The sequence below is a fragment of the Gopherus flavomarginatus genome, chromosome 3 (assembly GCF_025201925.1).
Source record: "Gopherus flavomarginatus isolate rGopFla2 chromosome 3, rGopFla2.mat.asm, whole genome shotgun sequence".
NCBI lineage: Eukaryota > Metazoa > Chordata > Testudines > Testudinidae > Gopherus > Gopherus flavomarginatus.
In genome coordinates, this window is record NC_066619.1 from 272,184,076 (window position 1) to 272,205,007 (window position 20,932).

The following is a 20,932-nucleotide window of genomic DNA, read 5'->3' on the forward strand; positions in this document are numbered from 1 at the left end:
ACAGAAATGAAGGGCTGGAAGAGACCCTGGGAAATCATCAAGTCCAACTCCCTTTGCTGAGAGGCCAGATCAACTATATCTAGACCATCCCTGACAACAAGTGTTTGCCCAAACTACTAAATCTTCAATGATCAGGATTTCACAACTTCCCTTGGAAGCCTATTCCAGAGCTTAATTAGCCTTGCAGTTTACAAGTTTTTCCTAATATCTAACTTAAATTTCCCTTGCTCAGTCCATTACTTCTTGTCCTACTTTCAATGGATATGGAGAAGAATTGATCACAGATTTCTTTATACTATCACTTGATGTATCTGAATAATGTTATCAGGTCCTCCCCTCAATTTTCTCTTCTCATGACTGATCATAGCCAATGTTTTTAACCTTTCCTCATAGGTCAGATTTTCTAAACTTTTTCTCATTTTTAAAAGCAGCAAAGAGTCCTGTGGCACCTTACAGACTAACAGACATTTTGGAGCATGAGCTTTTGGGGGTGAATACCCACTTCGTCGGATGCATGTAGTGGAAATTTCCAGGGGCAGGTATACATATGCAAGCAAGCTAGAGATAACGAGGTTAGTTCAATCAGAGAGGATGAGGCCCTCTTCTAGCAGTTGAGGTGTGAAAACCAAGGGAGGAGAAACTGGTTTTGTAGTTGGCAAGCCATTCACAGTCTTTGTTTAATCCTGAGCTGATGGTGTCAAATTTGCAGATGAACTGAAGCTCAGCAGTTTCTCTTTGAAGTCTGGTCCTGAAGTTTTTTTGCTGCAGGATGGCCACCTTAAGGTCTGCTATTGTGTGGCCAGGGAGGTTGAAGTGTTCTTCTACAGGTTTCTGTATATTGCCATTCCTAATATCTGATTTGTGTCCATTTATCCTTTTCCGTGGAGACTGTCCAGTTTGGCCGATGTACATAGCAGAGGGCCATTGCTGGCATATGATGGCGTATATTACATTGGTGGACGTGCAGGTGAATGAACTGGTGATGGTGTGGCAGATCTGGTTAGGTCCTGTGATGGTGTCGCTGGTGTAGATATGTGGGTAGAGTTGGCATCAAGGTTTGTTGCATGGATTGGTTCCCGAGCTAGAGTTACTATGGTGCGGTGTGCAGTTACTGGTGAGAATACGTTTCAGGTTGGCAGGTTGCCTGTGGGCGAGGACTGGTCTGCCACCCAAGGCCTGTGAAAGTGTGGGATCATTGTCCAGGATGGGTTGTAGATCCCTGATGATGCGTTGCAGGGGTTTTAGCTGGGGACTGTATGTGATGGCCAGTGGAGTCCTGTTGGTTTCTTTCTTGGGTTTGTCTTGCAGTAGGAGGCTTCTGGGTACACATCTGGCTCTGTTGATCTGTTTCCTTATTTCCTCGTGCGGGTATTGTAGTTTTGAGAATGCTTAGTGGAGATTTTGTAGGCGTTGGTCTCTGTCTGAGGGGTTAGAGCAGATGTGGTTGTAACATCTGTTACAAAACCTACAAAATCTGCACCAAGCATTCTCAAAACTACAATACCCCATCTTCTCCAATTTAACTAATAATTTCCCATGTGGAACTGTATCAAATGCCTTACTGAAATCCAGGTACATTAGATCCACTGCATTTCCTTTGTCTAAAAAATCAGTTATCTTCTCAACGAAGCAGATCAGGTTCATCTGGCACACTCTACCTATTGAAAAACGATGTTGTATTTTATCCAAATTCCCCTATGTCCTTAACTACTTCCTCTTTCAAAATTTGCTCCAAGACCTTGCATACAATTGAGGTCTTGGAACAAATTACTTGCAGGCCCGTGGTTTCCTGGATCACCTTTTTCCCCTTTCTTAAAAATAGGAACTATATTAGCAATTTTCTCGTCAAAGGGTATGTCCGCCAAGTTTACAGATTCTTTAAAAATCCTTGCTATTGGGCTTGCGATTTCATGTGCCAGTTGCTCTACTATTCTTGGATGGAAATTACCTGGGGCCCCCAATTTAGTCCCAATAAACTGTTTGAGTTTGACTTCCACCTCAGATGTGGTAATTTCTACTTCCAATCTTCATTCCAATAGCCATCCTGCCACTACTCCTAAGTGCTACACTAGCTTTATTAAAAATTGAGGCAAGGTACTCATTTAGGTGTTGGGTCATGCCTAGATTATCCTTAATCTCCATCCTAGCCTCAGTGCTTAGTGGTCTCACTTCTTTCCTTGTTTTCTTTTTATAAAAAAGTTTATAGAACCTGTAACTATTTGTTTAATTTTCTTTGCAAGGTCCAACTCTGCTTAGCTTTTGGCAGTTATCACTACTTTCTACTCTTTCTGATTTCCAAAAAGTAGCTTTCCTTGCTGATCTTTCCCATCTTCCATTCCTTATAGGCTCTCTCTTAATAACCTCTTTTGAGATGCTTGCTCATCCAGTTTGACCTGCAATGCTTCCCTGTGATTTTTTTTTCCCCTTGCTTGGGATGCAGGCATAAGATAGTTGCGGTCCAGTCTACTTCCCTAACTAATTCCCTTAATTTTTTGAAGTTTGTCCTTTTGAAATCTATTTGCAGATCTATTTTTGTTTAAGTGTATGTTCTAGGTATCTCTTTGTTCTTTAAGATTAGGCTTGGAAGGATTAGATTTTTACTGGAAACTTTTAGAACTGGGTGAACTATGGTTTTAAATTGAGTTAGAATATTAGCATAGGCGATAAACCCAAACCATGTGACCACATATGATGAAATCGTGAGAAAGAAGAGTTGTTTGTGTTAAACTTGTAGTGATCCTTGAAATACCAGCATTATCTTATTTAAGGTTAAGCTGAGGTAATGGAAACAAAGAAAACATGGTTAACTGGATATCAGGTACAGTGTTCAGTCTTAAAACTCCTCATCCGGCTTTGGCAAAGGTCCAGTAATGACCAGTAACATCACTTGTTTATTATAGTGTATAAGCAGCAAGGTTTTCTAGGGGTTTCTTTGACAGAGCTTTTTCTTAACCCTTTGGAGTCATGCCATGATGGAAAGGTATCTCCTGGACCTGTTCCTGTTGTGAGTAGCTGGCCAATGTTTATAACTGTATTGTTGCTAGAATGTGATATACGAATGCATATGTGCTTGTATTTGTATTTTGGATGTAACCAACACCAACTGGCCTTTGGACAAATAAATGAATGCTTGTGTGGAAACTGAGTCATGGAAAACCTTAATAAACTTATTAGAGAAATTATTTCCAATAGTTAGTAAATGTTGCTTTCACTGTACGCACACAAACCAATTAAAAATATTTCCATAGATGATCATCCAGATTTACATATAGACAAAGAAAGAAAAATGCTGCTGAAGAACTAGAGTTTGATTTAAAGATAGTTACTTTGTATATTTTGACATGTGATGTTGACAAGTTATAAAGTTTTAACTTTCTAAATCTCAACATCTAGTCATTAAATAACTATTGTCTGACAGCCCTCATAATTCTCCACAACTGTGAAAATTTAATTTGATAAAAATGGAAGAAAATGCTTAAAACCCATAATTTTGCACAACTGTGAACATTTAAATGGATGAAAATAAAAAATGCTTAAAAATAAAAACATTGCTATATTAGCCATCAAAATTACAAAAAAAAAAATCAAACTGTGCCAAGACTATTTTCATTATACGTGGCTATAAGTCTTGCAAAGTTCAAAGAGACCAAGTAGTCAGAAGTCAGGGTGAAAGTTGGAGGGGAAGCAATGCAGTTCAAGGGCAGCAGCTTGGTTGAACCCTGGAAGTTACTCAGAGAGGTGAAGGCACAGTTCTTTTTTCCTCCTCCGTTTCTCACCTACTACCCTTTCTTTTTGGTGTGTGAGCATCTCCATCTCCCAGTAAGTCTTCTATATGCCACTATCAGACTTTATTAAAAGAAACATATGAATATAACAACACAGAGCCTAAGTCAATAATACAGTGAAGAGAACACTCAGTGTAAAGCCTTCCTTTTTTCAAATACACTGGTTGACTTCCTTTTTCAGAGCAAGAAAGAATCATTTTATAAAAGAAAATAGTATGTTAGTATATTTGTTGTATTTGAAAAATCAAATCGATAACAACTAAAAATAAAAGTTGCAGAAAAGATATCAAAATTTTTTAGAAAATGGAAATGCCACCTCTGGTTGTGATTAGAGATAATGAAATTCTGGTGTAGAAGTTTAAGCAACAGGAGGTATTGAATCTGCAGGGCTTTTCGTATAAAGTTAAAAAAAGAAAAATAATATGTTCTATTTTGTAAAGGTATGAGTGTATTAATTATTATCACCACACCTTAGGTTATACCAAAAAACTATTTCTGTGTAGTCAAGACCCTAGGACACCTGGTTACAGACACCTGTTTACATGAACCACCTGTTGGGACACTCACCTTATTTGTTTAATAAAATATGCATCAATGACACCTAAGAAAGGGAATGGTTTTCTTTATCCGTCTCTATCACAATACACAAAATAAGAGCTTCACAAAATTATAGAAGAGGTTCAGTACCATTTCTGATTGCTGAAACAGTACTGAACATGTGTCTTCAACTACACTTTCAGCTAAACAACCATTCTCCTGACACCTGTTGCCTGTAGCATCTGTTATTTCTAGTGTAAAAGCCAAGACAAACTTGCTTTCACTTCCAACTTACAAACACCACCAAAGCCCACACTCAATTCTTCTAAATCCCATGGGGGAGGCAACCTTCCTTAGGTCTCAGATAAATACCAACAGATTTTACTTAAAGAGTCTTACAGCATATTAGGTTGGCGTGAATGCTGTGCTTAAGTTAAACTATTCACAACAACACCCACAATGTTATTTGTAAACCAAATTTATTCAACTATGCCAAAGAAGCAAAGAATCCTGTGGCACCTTTTGCATCCTGCTGCTTTTACAGATCCAGATTAACACGGCTACCCCTCTGATACTATGCCAAAGAAAGCACATATAATTGGAGACCTAAGTTCAAGGCAAGTCTAAGTTTAGAGTGTCATTATCAGAATTTAGCTCAAAATTTAGGTACATAAAATAAGTTTTTACAAAAGCTAAGATCACGAGAAACATTTCCATTATCTGTCTTTTTTAAGTCCAACAGAGAGCATTTTAAACAAAAATATTTCCTTGTAGTATCTGCAACCCAAACACTAAGTCTCAGCCATGTAAGAGCCTGAAATTGAAGCCGTTAGTCCATGTTTACTGTCCAGAGAAAAAATATACATAAAAAACCCAAATGAATAGTTAATCAAATTAGATGTTTTACCTTTCATTTTTATTAACCCTAAATTTCCATTTGCAACACACACATACACTTCTAACCTTTACGATATCTCTTTAAATAAGGCAGAATAAAGAAGCACACACACATTTTGATCACCCTTACAACTTCTGAGTTGAAAAAACAGAAATAATCATCCAGGAAGGAAAAGGTTGTTTTCCCAAAATAAATTCTTAAAATATTTCTCCCCATACCCTCACAACTGTAAAAGGTCTAAAGTAGCATTTTACAATTATAAGTTAGAATGGCAAAATGCAGAAGAATAAGCAGAATTACCATCTTCCTGAGTACTATTAACAAGGCCAGCCTTAGGGAAGAAAATGGAGCCCCGGGCAAACTTGTCTTTTGGAGCTCTTTCTTTGAGTTTGAATACAGCACCGGGGGGGCTCAGGGCCAGCTCCTGGCCCCGGAGCCCGGACAGGCTGAACAGGGAGGAATCCGGGGCTCCCCTGGCCATGCACCCTCTGAACACTTAGCAGGAGGAGAGTGGGTGCACAGACACCACCCATACCCACAGGAAGGGAGGACCCAGGGGCTGGCCCAGTGGCTCTGCAGGAGCGAGCCCTGCTGCCTGTGTCTCCCCACCAAGCTAGCAGCTCAGGGCATCATGGCCCACCCCCTGCCCAGGCGCTCCAGCCCCGGATTCACCCACACTCACCCTGCTCCAGCAGCCCAGGCCCAACAGCTTGCAGCACTCAGACAGCACTCCCCTGACTACAACACCCTGAGTGGTTGCTCACCTCACAAGGCTTTGTAAGGCTGGCCCTGACTATTAAAGAGGGCCAGGAAAATGTGTTTTAATAGTAGAAAAAGCTATTTCTTTCTGCTTTGCCTCTTTACCGCTTCAACTTACAGCAGCAAAAAATACACACAAACCACATACTCAAACGTAAATGTATATGTTCCAGGGGAAACCCAAAACAACGTAAGCCAAAAAAAAATTCTTTTCTCAAAATAGTGCTGAGAAAGACAACTGGTTTCCACCATCTGTTACGGACTCACATCCACATTCTTGGCACATGTCTATCATTTGGAGAAAGCCTTCCTTGCTCTAGATTAAAGGCAGTTTTTAAAGTTTTGCAATCTTTTACAGCAAAAGGTTCTGTAAATTTCTCTTTCGTTTTGAAGCCCATTTAATCTCTTTCAGTTCGACAGTTGTGAATCTAGTAGATCCTCAGCCCAATTTAGAGCATCAGACCACACAACAAAGAGAGAAATGATGCTACATTTTTTTATTTTAATGGCAAAGCATGCAGCACAGACAATTATATAGTCTACGTGTTCCACACACTCACTCCTGGTTGGCAATAGAACCCCAAATCAAGCTTGCTGTAGCTTCCACAATTTAAATGAGAAGCTCCTATTCAGTAGGATATGCCCCCAGTACTGGTACTTTGGGGTTTTGTGGCCAGCACCTATGGCAGCCCCCTACTGCGCCATCATCCATGCAGCTGGGCGTGTTCCAGCTATGCAGTTTAGTTACTTACAATAGCAAAAATGGGGTTTAGAAGACCCCACAGCTAGTTCCGGCTTGTGTGATTGAATATAGCAGGTAGCAGGGATGGTACAGCTGAGAACTTAATCCATTTAAAGAGGTAAATTTACCCAATAAACAGGATTTTCTCTTCCTCTGGACCAAATAAACCACTTCTCACAAACTGCCCTCTCTATAACCAAATCCCCTGCAACCCATCCCTTCTAAGAATGCTCCTCTTCTCCGCCTCTTACCAAGTACCCCAACACTACCCCATTTCCAAAATCTCCAAACTTTCATTATTAGCCACCAACATCAAAACTTCTTCAATAACCCTCTACAGTTCTTCCCTAACCCAACAGACCCCACATAACACTTCCATAACCCCATACAAACCCAGTAAGATCCCATACAAACTCTCCCACCACCTCACAGCACCAAAATCTTCCCAACAAACCATGTAACTGGAGCGGTTGGGGGTGGGGGGAGATTTCAGTTGACCCAAAACTATTAGTGAATTCACGTCAAATTCACCATTTTGGTTTAGTTTGGTCAGAACTGCCTTGACATTAGCAGAATGTCATTTTTTTCAGGTTGGAGTAACAAAACAGCTGAAGGAAAGGGTGGGGTGCCCCCTTTATAAAGTTTAGTCCAATGGTTAGTGTACTCACCTGGAACTGTAGGAGAGTGCCCTACCACTGGGCTGGATATTCTGGTGGGGGGTTTCAATCTAGAAAATTAATCAATCATGGGAGCAGTGATTGAAGTTGGGTTTCCCACATCCTGGGTGAATTCCCTAACCCCTGTGGAGCCATAGACTCATTCCCTTTCCCTGGTGCACTGTCATTATGAATAACTGATAGTATGAATGACAATGAACAATTGGACCAGGGAAAGAGAATGAGAATGCCTCTATAGCCCAGGGATGTAGGGCACTCACAGGATATGTGAGGTCCAAGTTCAATCCCTGATTTAAGGACTGTTTGTTTAAACAGAATGAAACAGTTTCAACAGGAGAGAGACCCACACCAGAACATCCAGCCCAGTGGTTAGGGCACTCTCTGCAATGTAGGCAACCCAAATTCAGAGAGGGCAGAACAGAACTTGGGTCTCCCACATCCCAAGGAATAAGGGGAGCACCACCAGCCTCTCCGTCCCCAGTTTTGTGACTACAGTCATCCTTTCAAAAATATGACTGAAATCAAAACAAAACAAAATACGAGTTGGCTTGAAGTAAGTGTTTCACGTGACCCAACGAGAAATGTTTCCTGATTTTTTTTATATGCCAAAAAAAATTATTAAATTGTTGTCAGTTCAACCCAAAACAAGGTATGTTCAGCACTGCCAGAGTACTGAGAAATCCATCCCCAACTGAATTCTGTCCACAACATTCCCTTACAAAGTTTCTGAACACCGTCCTCACCCCGAAACCTGCCCAACACCTGCCTACAGACCCCATAACATCCCCTACAGACCTACCATCACCCCAAAACCAACACGCCCACAGCCTCCTACAGGCAACTAATACTCCCAGCCAACACGCCTGTAACCGCTTGCAGAACCCCCAAAATACCCCCACGACGCCCTTCAGACCCCAGCATATCCCCTACAAAACCACCCCATAACCCTAAGGCAACCAGAACCCAAGCCCCACATAACCACCCACAGGTCCCCCAACACCCCCTAAAAACACCAGCCCAGCCCCGTACCTCCCCCATAGCATCGCCTACAAAACCTCCCCCCATAACCCCCCACGGGCAACCGGTACAGCCCCGCCACCCACACCCCATAACCCGCCCCTGCAGGCCCCGCCCCCGTGGCCCCCTTCCCAGCCCCTACCTGCGCTGGGCTCCGCGCCGGCCTCGTCGCGTTTCCTCTGCATGGGGGGGAAGCGAAGCGAAGCGAAGCGCCCGGCAGCCCCAGCCCGGCCAGCAGCTCCGCCCGCCACCCGCGGCTGCGCTGGGCTCCGCGCTAACCGGCTCGGGCAGCCGCTCGGCTGCGGGCACGCGACACGTGGAGAGGCCCAGCCAATCACGGCGCCGGCTGTGCGGCGGCGAAGAGGGGGGAGCGGGCCGGGGGAGAGCAGGGGAGGGGGCCAGGCCCTGAGGGGAAGGGACTGGGGGAGGGGAAGGGACACAGGACAGGGCAGCAGGCCCCGGAGGCGGCTGGGGGGCTCGTCCCCAGAGACCTGCCCTCCTGGGGCATCGCCGCCACCCACGGCACCTCTCGGGGGGCAGAGGATTCGAAGCCCCTCCCCGCCCCCCTTCCCGCGTCCCCAGCAGAGCGGATCCCTGGCCCCTGGGACGCCCGCTAAGCAGCTGCGGGGTCTTCTGCGCTCAAAGTGCAGCCCTCCAGCCTGTGCACTGAAGGACAAGCTCCCTGGGGATAGGGCTACAGTACAGATCCCCTTTAGGGGTTGGGGGGAGGATAGCTCAGTGGTTTGAGCAGTGCCCTGCTAAACCCAGGGTTGAGAGCTCAATCCTTGAGGGGGACCACCTAGGGGTCTGGGGCAAAAATCTGGGGATTAGTCTTGCTTTGAGCAGTAGGTTGGACTAGATGAATCTGAGGTTCCTTGCAGCCATGGTATGCTAGGATTCTTGGAGAGCAGCAGTCACCTGCAGGCATTCTGCTGGTGTAGACACAACCTCCCCTAGTAGTGCAGGCAGAAGTACCCTTCTGTAAGCAATGTTGCATCCAGACTAAGGGTTTTGTTGGTCTAACTGGGTTGATGGTGGGTGCAGTTTTTTCAACACTCCTGGCTGACATAACTATGCCCCTGTCAGTTTTTAAGTGTAAAGTAGACCCATCTTCAGCATTCATTAGTGGTAACACAGTACTTATCTTCTCGCAGCAGAGGACTGTGATGAAGAGGCAGAGCCATAGCCTTTGAACCTGGAGTATTTATTTATGTCTGTGCACACAGTATTGTCAGCCTCAAGTGTTCAAAAATCATGACAGGTTAGGGGGGAAAAAAACATGAGCTTGGCTTAAAAATCATAAGATATTTGATTCTTTTCCTTTCCAGTTTTTAAGTCTTCAGTTTATATTGGCAAAGAGTTCTATGGCACTTTATAGAATAACAAACATATTGGAGCATGAGCTTTCGTGGGTGAATACCCACTTTGTTGGATGCATGTGGGTATTCACCCATGAAAGCTCATGCTCCAGTACGTTTGTTAGTCTATAAGGTGCCACAGGACTCTTTGCTGCTTTTACAGATCCAGACTAACACGGCTACCCCTCTGATAGTTTATATTTATTTCATGTTTCCAAGAGACTGGGAAGTATTAGCACTATTATACAAGGCACTGATGAGACCTCCTCTGGAATAGTGTGTGCAATTCTGGTCTCCCATGTTTAAGAAAGATGAATTCGAACTGGAACAGGTGCAGAGAAAGGCTACTAGAATGACCTGAGAAATGGAAAACCTGTTTTATGAGAGGATTCTCAAAGAGCTCGGCTTGTTTAGCCTAACCAAAAGAAGGCTGAAGGGAGGTATGATTACTCTCTCTAAATACATCAAGGGATAAATACCAGCGAGGGAGAGGAGTTATTTAAGTTGACTGCCAAAGTGGACACAAGAACAAATCGATATAAACTGGCCATCAACAAGTTAGGCTTGAAATCAGACAAAGGTTTCTAACCATCAGAGGAGTGAAGTTCTGGAACAACCTTCCAAGGGGAGTAGTGGAGGCAAAAAAACCTAACTGGCTTCAAGACTGACCTTAATAAGTTTATGGAGGGGATGGTGTGATGAGACTGCCTACAGTGGCATGAAGCTGATCTAGGGCTACTGACAGCCAATATCTCCATTGGCCAGGGATGAGACGCTAGATAGGTAGGGCTCTGAGTTACTACAGAGAATTCTTTCCTAGGTGTCTGGCTGGGTGGGTCTTGCCACATGCTATGGATCTAACTCAGGGGTAGTCAATAGGAGGCCCACGGTCCAAATCCAGACCACCTGATAATATTTGAGGTTGGTAAGGAATTTTCTCCCAGGTCAGATTAGTAGAGACCTTTGGGGGGTTTCGTCTTGCTCTGCAGCATGGGACCTGGGTCACTTGCAGGTTTAAACCAGTGTAAATGGTAGATTCTCTGTAATTTGAAGTCTTTAAATCATGATCTGAGAACTTCAGTAACTCAGCCAGAGATCCAGGGTCTATTACAGGAGTGGGTGGGTGAGGTTCTGTGGTCTGCAATGTTCAGGAAGTCAGATTAGATCAGGGGTTCTCAAACGTCATTGCACCACGACCTCCTTCTGACAACAAAAATTACTACCTGACCCCAGGAGGCGAGACCAAAGTCTCAGCCCACCTGAGCACTGCCACCTTGGGGGGGGGGAGGTGGCAAAGCTCAAGCCTCACGACCCCATGCAGAGGCTGGCAAGGACAAAGCCGAATCCCAGGGCCTCAGCCCCAGGCAGGGGACTGTAGCCTAAACCCCACCACCCAGGGCTGAAGCTGAAGCCTGAGCCCTGCAGCCCAGGGCTGAAACCGTTGGCTTGGCTTCAGCCCCAGATGGTAGGACTTGGGCTTCAGCCCCAGGCCCCCCGCAAGTCTAACACCAGCCCTGGTGACCCCATTAAAACAGGGTCACAACCCACTTTGGGGTCCTGACACACAGTTTGAGAACCCCTGGACTAGATGATCATGATGGTCCCTTCTGACCTTAAAATCTATGAGTCTAAGCTTTTCTCTGCAACCGTGAGAAATGTAATAATTTAATGAAAGCAGCAATTCTCAAGCAATCTGACGACATGGGTATTCACCCACGAAAGCTTATGCTCCAATACGTCTGTCTATAAGGTGCCACAGGACTCCTTGTTGCTTTTTACAGATCCAGACTAACACGGCTACCCCTCTGATACTTGATTCTCAAACAGTTTTCTGAATTCAGCAGCTGTGGCTTATAGAATAACTGCAAATATTAGACTTGTAAAAAGAATGTGCAAGAGTTGGCAGCATTGGCACAGTAGGTGTAGAATGTCACCCTTCTGATTTGGTAGCAGTTTGCACAGGTGCAAATGACTGCAAGTTGCAAGGAAGTGAAAATTAGGCCCATAGACAAATCAGTAAATTGCACTGGGAGACAGAGCTAGAGCATGAATGACCAGCAACTTGAACCATGAGCAGGTCATGCCCAACACACGGCAGCAGAGAGCACACATATCAGCTATGGGAGAGAGCAGATTAAACAACAAAACCAATCAGATTGCTACAGATCTTGCTAAGTTTTTTTATATATAGTGCCTGTCACTATGGTAGCTAAGCACTGATTTATAAACAGAAATCATATTCTGTCATAACTGATTAATGCAAACAGTAAAAATAAGTCCAGACATAGGCAGCTCGTAACCAAGTATAGAACTTGTAACCAGCCCTAGGAACTGCATGCACTATAATAACCATGACAAGGAATCTGGTTACAATAAACTTCCTCCTCCCAGATATATTTAAAACATGCTTCTTTCTTTTAATGTAGATGGGACCTAACTATTTTCAAACTATTTTCTGAAAGTTGCGTGGACAGAAGAGGGCTAGTAGCATGGTTCAAACATTGTTAGGTATATCTACAAGGCAGAACCATGTTTTTACTGTCTCAGGAAATGGTGGTTTAACACTATTGACATGGTTGCCAAGTATGCAGGAAAAGCGATAGAGTATGAGATCACACACACATACCCCCTCTTTGGTCTGGTATCCTGTCTCTGAGGGACCAATAATAGATACTTCAGAGGAAGGTGTGAAAACCCTTGAATATACCAGAGTGGATTTGATTTAAATCACTGGTCAGGAAGACTTGATTTAATCATGGATTTCTACATAAAAGTGCATTCTTGTTGGTTGTTATAACCTTAATACATATTCTTCACAACTCAGAGATAGATGTAGGTTTCATTTTTAGAAGGTACATGCTATACATTTTTAAACAGTGATTTATTTTGAAAACTTTTCAGATTAGTTTTGCAGCTATATCAGAAAATTAATGATTGTTTAGTTATTTCATTTACCAAAGGTAATTGAAGCAGATATTTATGAAGTCATTGGGCGATGACAGGTTACTCATTAATATTTCGAGGATTTTCTTGCCATGCTGTATTAGGAGGAGAAAATCACCAGACAGACATTTAAATTGTTTTATTTAACTAAAACACAATGTTATGTATTCTGGATTTTTTTCTTCAACAGCAAACATAATATTTTAACAAAACAAGCATATGAATTTTTAAATTTAGTTAAACATTCAAGTTTTTTAAAATCAGGTTCGTTTTTGTTAAAATTGTTTTTAACTAAAATAGTTAAATGAAATATTTTTAAAAAAAATTAAATCGACTATGACAGCCAAGTCAACATGAGAAACTTAAAATATTGTCATCTGCAGCTAACTCAATTGTCTTCACCTTCATTTTCCTGTTTGTTCATAATCTGGAAAAGAAAAACAAGCTTTCCTGCTTTTTCAGGTCCCAAACGATTTCTCAATTTGGAATGAATTAGTTCAAAGGAAGAAAATAGTCTTTCTACACCGACAGAAGAAGTTACTGCTGTTAAAAGTGAGGGTTGGTCTACACTATGGGGGAAAATCGATCTTAGATACGCAACTTCAGCTACGTGAATAACGTAGCTGAAGTCGAAGTATCTAAGATCGAATTACTCACCGTCCTCACGGCGTGGGATCGATGTCCGCGGCTCCCCTTGTTGATTCCGCAACTCCGTTCGGGTTGGTGGAGTTATGAAATCGATATAAGCGTGTTCGGGGATCGATATATCGTGTCTAGATGAGATGCGATATATCGATCCCCAAGCAATCGATTGCTACCCGCCGATACGGCAGGTAGTGAAGACGTACCCTGAGATTGTCACTTCAACGTCTCTGAATCCAAGTGCTTAAGTGACTTCCACCAGTTCACTGGTGTGACTTTCTTTAAAACATCATCAGCAAACATATATTTCTTGAATGGTTCTTATTCCCAAACTGGGTCTCTTTTACGGCCTGTTGCCATTATAGGTTTTCCCTTCTAGTGAGAGAATGGTATGGTAGGTCTCAAATCAATGAAAGTTACACTCAGAAAGAACTCAAGACTTTGGGAATATGCTGCTCAAAGAGTTTCACTTTTGTTTCTACTGCCTGTCCCTCCCTTCTCACATTTATCTCCAGACTTCTCCTTGTCGAGGTCTATTCCGCCCCCAACAATCTTCTGTTCATTGAACTTTTTGAAATTTTGCACTTTTAGAGAGAGGTAAGGGATTGACTCTGTGTACACAAATTTGCAGAGGGACAATAGGGTTGAGGTCTGTTATTTTTCACCTCTCTATATTATTTATTTTATTTATTTATTTAAAAACATTTTTGCTGTTAACAAGTATGTTATCTCTGGAGACACAAATCCGCAGTTTGAGAACTGCAAAACTAAGCATCTCTGATGCTATCTTCTAGACTGAGCACTAAGTCCCATTGGGTAGATAGAAAGATTAACCTAAATAATCTATACAGAAGCCCCTGGAACCCCATAAAATTGGGTCCCTAATTCATGAACTATTGGAACTCATTTACAAAACTTTTCTTAAACTTTACATGAAGATATTGTCTCATACTGTAGCATTAGAATTTATAATCCCTATTCCATGATGAGATCTCTTTGTGCTATAATGTATCTTAATTAAAACTATTTTGGATAGGTATTTTCCTAAAAAGCATTCTATAAAAAAAATCCAATTTAAATTAAAAAAATCCAATTTTTTTAAAAAAATAATTAATTTGTATCCACCCTGGAATGTACAATCATACACTAACATGAACATAAAGGACATTGTTTTATAACCACAAGCAGTTATTAATTAGTTTATGTCCTGAAGCATGGGGGTTTATATCCCTTACAGGTTTTTATCTTTTCTTATGTAATTGTAGATATACTCTTTTTAACCATCTAAATGTCTAATCCATTTTTAAAAATCTTACTAAGATCTTTCCATTAATAGAACTGTAGAAATAGAGGGCTGTAAGGAATCTCAAGAGATCATATAGTCCAGCCACCTGCACCGAGGCAGGACCAAGTATGCCTAGACCATCCCTGACATGTGTTTGTCTAACCCATTCTTAAAAACCGTCAGTGATGGGAATTCCACAATCTTCTTTGCAAGTCTATTCATTGCTTAACTATCCATATAGTTAGAAAGTTTTTCCTAATAGCTAACCTAAATCTCCCTTGCTGCAGATTAAACTGTTTACTCTAGGAATTTATTTTTGAGAAGTTCTGTGTCCTGTGTTTTACAGGAGGTCAGACTAGATGGTCATAATGCTCTCTTCTGGTTGGGATCTATGAATATATACAAGGCTTCTTGTCCTACTTTCAGTGGGCATGGAGAACAATTGATCACAAACCTTTTATAAAACAGCCCTTCACATATCTCAAGCCTTATCAAGTCCCCCCTCAGCCGTCTTTTCTCAATTAAACATGCGCAGTTTTTTTAATCTTTCCTCAGAGATCAGGTTTTCTAAACCTTTTATCATTTTTGTTGTTCTCCCCTGAACTTTGTTCACATTTTTCTGGACACAATCCTTCAGCTGAGGTCTCATCAGTGCTAAGTAAAGTGAGACAGTTACCTCCTGTGTCTTACATATGACACTCATGTTAATACATCTCAGAATGATATTAGCGTTTTTAGTAACTGCTTCACATTGTTGACTCATGTACAATTTCCTTTTCAGCAGTACTACCATCTAACTCACTATTATCTATTTTGAAGGTGTGCACTTGAGTTATTCTTCCTAACGTGTAATACTTGTGCTTGTCTTTACTGAATTTCATCTTGTTGATTTCATAGAATCATAGACTATTAGGGTTGGAAGGGACCTCAGGAGGTCATCTAGTCCAACCCCCTGCTCCAAGCAGGACCAATCCCCAGATTTTTACCCCTGTTCCCTTAATGGCCCCCTCAGGGATTGAACTCACAACCCTGGGTTTAGTAGGCCAATGCTCAAACCCCTGAGCTATTTCAGACCAGTTCCAGCTTGGAGTCATCTGCAAATTTTATAAGCATACTTGCCATGCCATTATCCAAGTCATTAATGAAAATATTGAATAGTACCGAACCCAGCAGAGACCCCTGTGGGATCACAGTATGTACATCTCCCCAGTTTGACCATAAACCATTGATAACTACTCTCTGAGTATAATCTTTCAACCAATTGTGCACCCACCTAATGGTAATTTCATCTAGATCACATTTCTCTAGTTTGCTTATGAGAACATCATGTGGGACTTTTGTCCAAAGCCATGCTGAAATCAAGATATATGACACCTACAGCTTCCCCCATCAACAAGGAGGGTTATCCTGTCATAGAAGGAAATTAGGTTGATTTGGCATGATTTGTGCTTCACAAACCCATGTTGGCTCTTACTTATCACCCTATTGTCCTCTATGTGCTTACCAACTGATTGTTTAATAAGTTGTTGTAGTATCTTTCCAGGTGTTGAAGTTAGACTGACTGATGTATGATTCCCATGGTCCTCTTTTTTCCTTTTTTTAAAGACAGGTACTATATTTGCCCTTTTCCGGTCCTCTGAGACCCCACTCATCCTCCATGAGTTCTCAAAGATAATAGTTAACAGTTCTGAGATTGCTTCAGCTAATGCCTTAAGTACCCTATGGTAAATTTCATCAGGCCCTGCCGACTTGAATACATCTAATTTATCTACAGTGTGCTTTAATCTACCCTTTCCCTATTTTGGCTAGTGTACCTTCCTCATTATTGTTAAGATTGTGTAAATTGTGGTCACAATTTATCTTTTTGGTGAAGACTGAAGCAAAATAGTCTACACTACAAAATTAGGTTGATGTAAGTCACCTTGTGTCAACCTATTTGTGCTTGTCTACACTCAAATTTGTCTCCGGCCAGCACAAGCGCTCCATTACAGTGGTGTAGTAAAACCAGCTCCCTGAATGATGTGAAACTATGGCAACCTAATGAGGTTGACACAGTGGGACCTGTATCAATCCTAACAGTTTTCCAGCAGCCGTCCCACAACATCTGATTTTCTGAGACTGTCACTGCTCTGGTGACAATTGTGAACTCCACTGCTCATGGGTCACAGACCAGAAGTCACCCTCCCACACCTTAAAAACCCTCCCTGTATTTTTCAAATGCCCTTTCCTGATTGCCAAGCTTGGCAAGCACACCTAGCAGTGCTCCCTTGTTGTATGCAACTGACCAACCGACTATGTCACCTATAAGCACTAGATGTACTCCTGCCTGGAGTATTGGACGTACTGGGTCTCCCGGCACAGTGCGGAGAAGTAGATGTGCAAGAACAGCTACAGACCAGCTGTAGAAAAATGGACATTTATGAACAGATTGCACAGGAGATGCAGGCAACGGGGTCTGACAGGGATAAGCAGCAGTGCCACCTGAAACTGAAGGAACTGCACCAGACATACCACAAGGCTAGGGAACGCAATAATCAATGTAGTGCTGAGCTGCAGTTCTGTTGCTTTTACAACAAGCTGCATACCATACTTGGCGGAGACCTCACCAGCACCCTACAGACCACTGTGGATACCTCGGAGGAGCCCAAAATAGAGAACCCTGTGGGAACGAAGAGGAAGAAGAGGGAAGAGATGTGGTAGGGGGCTTTAATCAGTTCATGTGCCATGACCTGTTCAAGACTCCACCAGCATCTAGCCATTCCCACCAGGCAAGGACAGATGAGCACAGGGAAAGGGAAGTGACCTCAGGTAAGTATGTACAAAGGGGGGCTCCGGGGCTCAAGCAGCCATGGAAAAAAAATAGGGGTTGCTTGGCACCCACCAGCCACAGTGGTTCCCAGCCAGGAATTGCAGCCGGGACTTGCAGCTGTTCAACGGCCTAGGGGCTGGCAATCAATCCGCTGGGGGCTGGCAATCAATCAGTTCAGCAGTCGGTAGGCACTTGAGGGCAGAGAAGAGGGAGGAGGGAGGAGCGGGTGAGGGAAAAGGCACAGCGAGGGCAGGGCGGAGATGGAGCACCCCCAGGTAAAAATACAAGTCAGCACCTGTTGGTGTGTGCATCTTTCCTTACTATGTTTAAATGTAAAGACGGAACCCAGGCCATCCCCAAGTTAACAAGACAAATGTGTCAACTTGTCATTGTTTTACTCGTGCAAGAAGAGAGAGCTGTACAACAAACAGAGGTAGAGTTGGCATGGGCTGTTCTTTCCCTTGTTGGGTTAGGGCAGGGGGGATGGGACAGAGCATGGAGCAGTTTGCTTGTACACAAAGGATGTCCCTTGTATCCAGGACCGGCGCTAGGGGTTTGAGCGCCCTAGGCACACGGCCATTTTGCCGCCCAGCGCGCTGGTCCCCTGGCTCCTCAGTCCTGTCTGCGGACGGTCGGCTGCTCCCACGGCTCCGGTGGAGCTGCCACAGTCGTGCCTGCGGGAGGTCCACCGCAGCTGCGTGAGCAGCCGATCATCCGCAGGCACGACTGTGGCAGCTCCACCAGAGCCACAGACCAGCGGACTCTCCGCAGGCACCACTGCGGCAGCTCCACCGGAGCCGCCTGCCACCCCCTAATAATGCTGGCGCCCTAGGCGATTGCCTAAGCCACCTAAATGCAAGCGCCGGCCCTGCTTGTATCCTCCTGAGAGGTCTTGATTAAACTTATATGGAGATACTCTGCAATCCTTTACTGAAGGTTTCTAGGGATGGCTGCCTTATTTCTTCCTCCATGCTAAGACACTTTTCCACGTCACTACACAGTGAATTGAGTTGGCACCATTGCAGTAAACAGATTAGCAGCATACAGACACAGGTGACTTTGGAATGCCAGTAGCAGCTGTGTTCTCTGTGCCTTTGTTGCCCTCAGGAGTCAGATATCAGCTAAAACCACCACCACCTGTGGAAAATAGTGGCAATATTCAGTGCCATTGCCCTGAACTTGTACCCATGGAATATGGAATGAATTTTTATTATTTCACACAACCAAAATTCCTCCCTCACTCCTTGCAGGCCATACTCACCGTGGCTCGGACTGGGGAGCAGTGCTCTGCAGTGCTGCTCCAAAGCTGAAGTATCAATAAGAATGTCTTAGTAAAAGTTTCCATGGGAAGGAAGTTTTGAAACATCTTTTCCTTTCCATTGTGACTGTAAATCCAGTGATACCTCTGTCTTTTCTAATAAGCATCTGCTGCCGTTGCAGTTTGAGGGTTGCCTCCTCCACACCTGCAGAGTGCCTGACCCTGATGGGGAAGAAAAAGAAAAGGATTAGGGAGGAAATGGTCAGCAAGATCCTACAAGCCAGTGCGGCATCAGACTGCAAACAAAGAGTCTGGGAGGGAGCCAATGTGGCAGATGTCTTGAAGAAGGAAAGAGTGGACAGGAGAAAGGCCCAGGAATTCCAGCAGGAAAAGTACAGCGAGATGCACCAGGATATAATGGTAGCAAACCCAAATGCTGCAGGCCGTGATTGACCTACAGGTCCCAAAATCCCAGACTCCCCATCCTGTACAGTTGTTGGAGAACTCCATGGCAGCAGAACCCTCTGTCAACATTCTGTGTGGCATCACAGGCATATCCTTACCCCTACCCACTCCACGCCAGGGGACAGCCAGGAAAACTACAGCTTCACATACACACACCTGTGAGAACCACAGTTAGCGTATGCGTAGACACAACGGACTAGGGACTGACTACACTGCCCTGAAATGGACAAAAATGTTGGCTGCCTTTCCAATCTTACAGTTCCATTCCATTAATATAAGTAAAAAGTTTGTATTGTATTTCCTGTTGATTTTTGCATACATTTCACACTGTTTTTGACACTAAATTAATTACTATTTTTGGAGAATAAAGTTATCTTTATTAGTTCACAACACATTTTGCAAAATGCATAGTGGTACTTAAAAGCTCACAGTACTGGTAAATGAACAGCAAACGCTGTATAACTCATACGTTCAGGAAAATATTCATAAATGTCCAGCAAGCACCACATGACTCAGGTTCCAGAAACATACAGTTATATTTATAAATGTGCAGTAACAGCAAGCACTACACAATTCCTAGCAGCACCCAAATCTCCAAGCCCAGACAACAATCCAGCAGGGAACACTACTGTGGCTGAGCATTAAGTGCCCTTTTAAAGTTCCCTCAATTGCACAGTTCTTCATAGAGCTCTTGTAATGTCCCTTTTGTCTGGCAGTCTAAGTTAGTAGACAGCTCTCCACCCTGGCATCAACTTTTCCCCCTTTGCCTCACAGTTATTATGCAGGACACAACAGACAGCTATAATCATTGGGATATTTTTCTCATTCAGATACATTTTAGTGAGTAAACAGTGCCAGTGTCCCTTCAATCTACCAAAAGCACATTCCACTGCACCTGCTGAGCTGGTAGCTGAATCTTTCCTTGTTGCTGGCGAGGTGACCAGTGAGCTGGAGGTGAGGGGGATAGGCTTGGTCCCCTAGAATCACTGCTAGCACTTCCATACTGCCAGTGGGAATGTACTGGTCAGGTAAGAATGTCCCTGCTTACAGCTTTCTGAACAGTTTTGTATTGTTAAAGATGTGAGCATCATGCAACTTCCCTGATCAGCCCACAATGATATTGGTGAAGTGTCCCCGGTGATCCACCAATGCTTGCATAACCATAGAAAAGTAGACCTATCTACTGATGTACCCTGTGATAAGGTGGGCAGTGCCAAACTAGGGATGTGTGTGCCATTTGTTGTCCCACCACGGTTTGAGAACCCCACTGCTGAAAATCCATCCACTATGTCCTGCACGTTGCTGAGAGTCACAGTCCTTCATATCAGGAGTCAATTAATGGTCCAACTGTGACAGACTGTACCCCTATCTTCACCACTTTTACAAGACTATGATCAATTTTGTTCAAAGTATGTCTTGTGAGGTATCATTTGAAAACTCATACTCTACTGAATATTATTTTCCTGGTGAAATGTGTGTAGCAACATTGTATGTCAAATTATAAGATTTTACTGTATGACATTGCTGAGACATGCTCTGAGTTTAGAAAAGCAGCCCGGAGACAAAAGGTTAACCAGCACCTCAGCAAGGGTATCAACACAATCAAGTGAACTATTACTGGGTTAAGCAGACATTCTTTCGCAAGAAGAAGGGTGTGAGTGAGAAATTTACATTTTGGCACTGGAACAGCTGCAGGTTTCCATGTAAGCAGACTGGCTGTCGCCTGAACCCCAGCTGGAGAGGATTCTGAAAGAAGA

At 43.3% G+C, this 20,932-nt stretch overlaps 1 protein-coding gene across 3 annotated transcripts in view; it reads right to left on the reverse strand.

Annotated features, from left to right (window-relative positions):
- Window positions 1–8,666, reverse strand: part of ST3GAL5 (ST3 beta-galactoside alpha-2,3-sialyltransferase 5) — a 40,164-nt gene extending 31,498 nt beyond the window's left edge. The window contains exon 1 of one of the 3 annotated variants that reach the window (XM_050947858.1): window positions 8,558–8,666. In XM_050947858.1, the coding sequence (XP_050803815.1) occupies window positions 8,558–8,600 (43 nt within the window). In that variant the 5' untranslated portion in view covers window positions 8,601–8,666. Of the gene's footprint in view, window positions 1–7,389; window positions 8,263–8,557 lie in introns of those variants that run through there. The other 2 variants (XM_050947860.1, XM_050947859.1) reach the window with 2 other exon arrangements.
- Window positions 8,667–20,932: the final 12,266 nt, after the last annotated feature.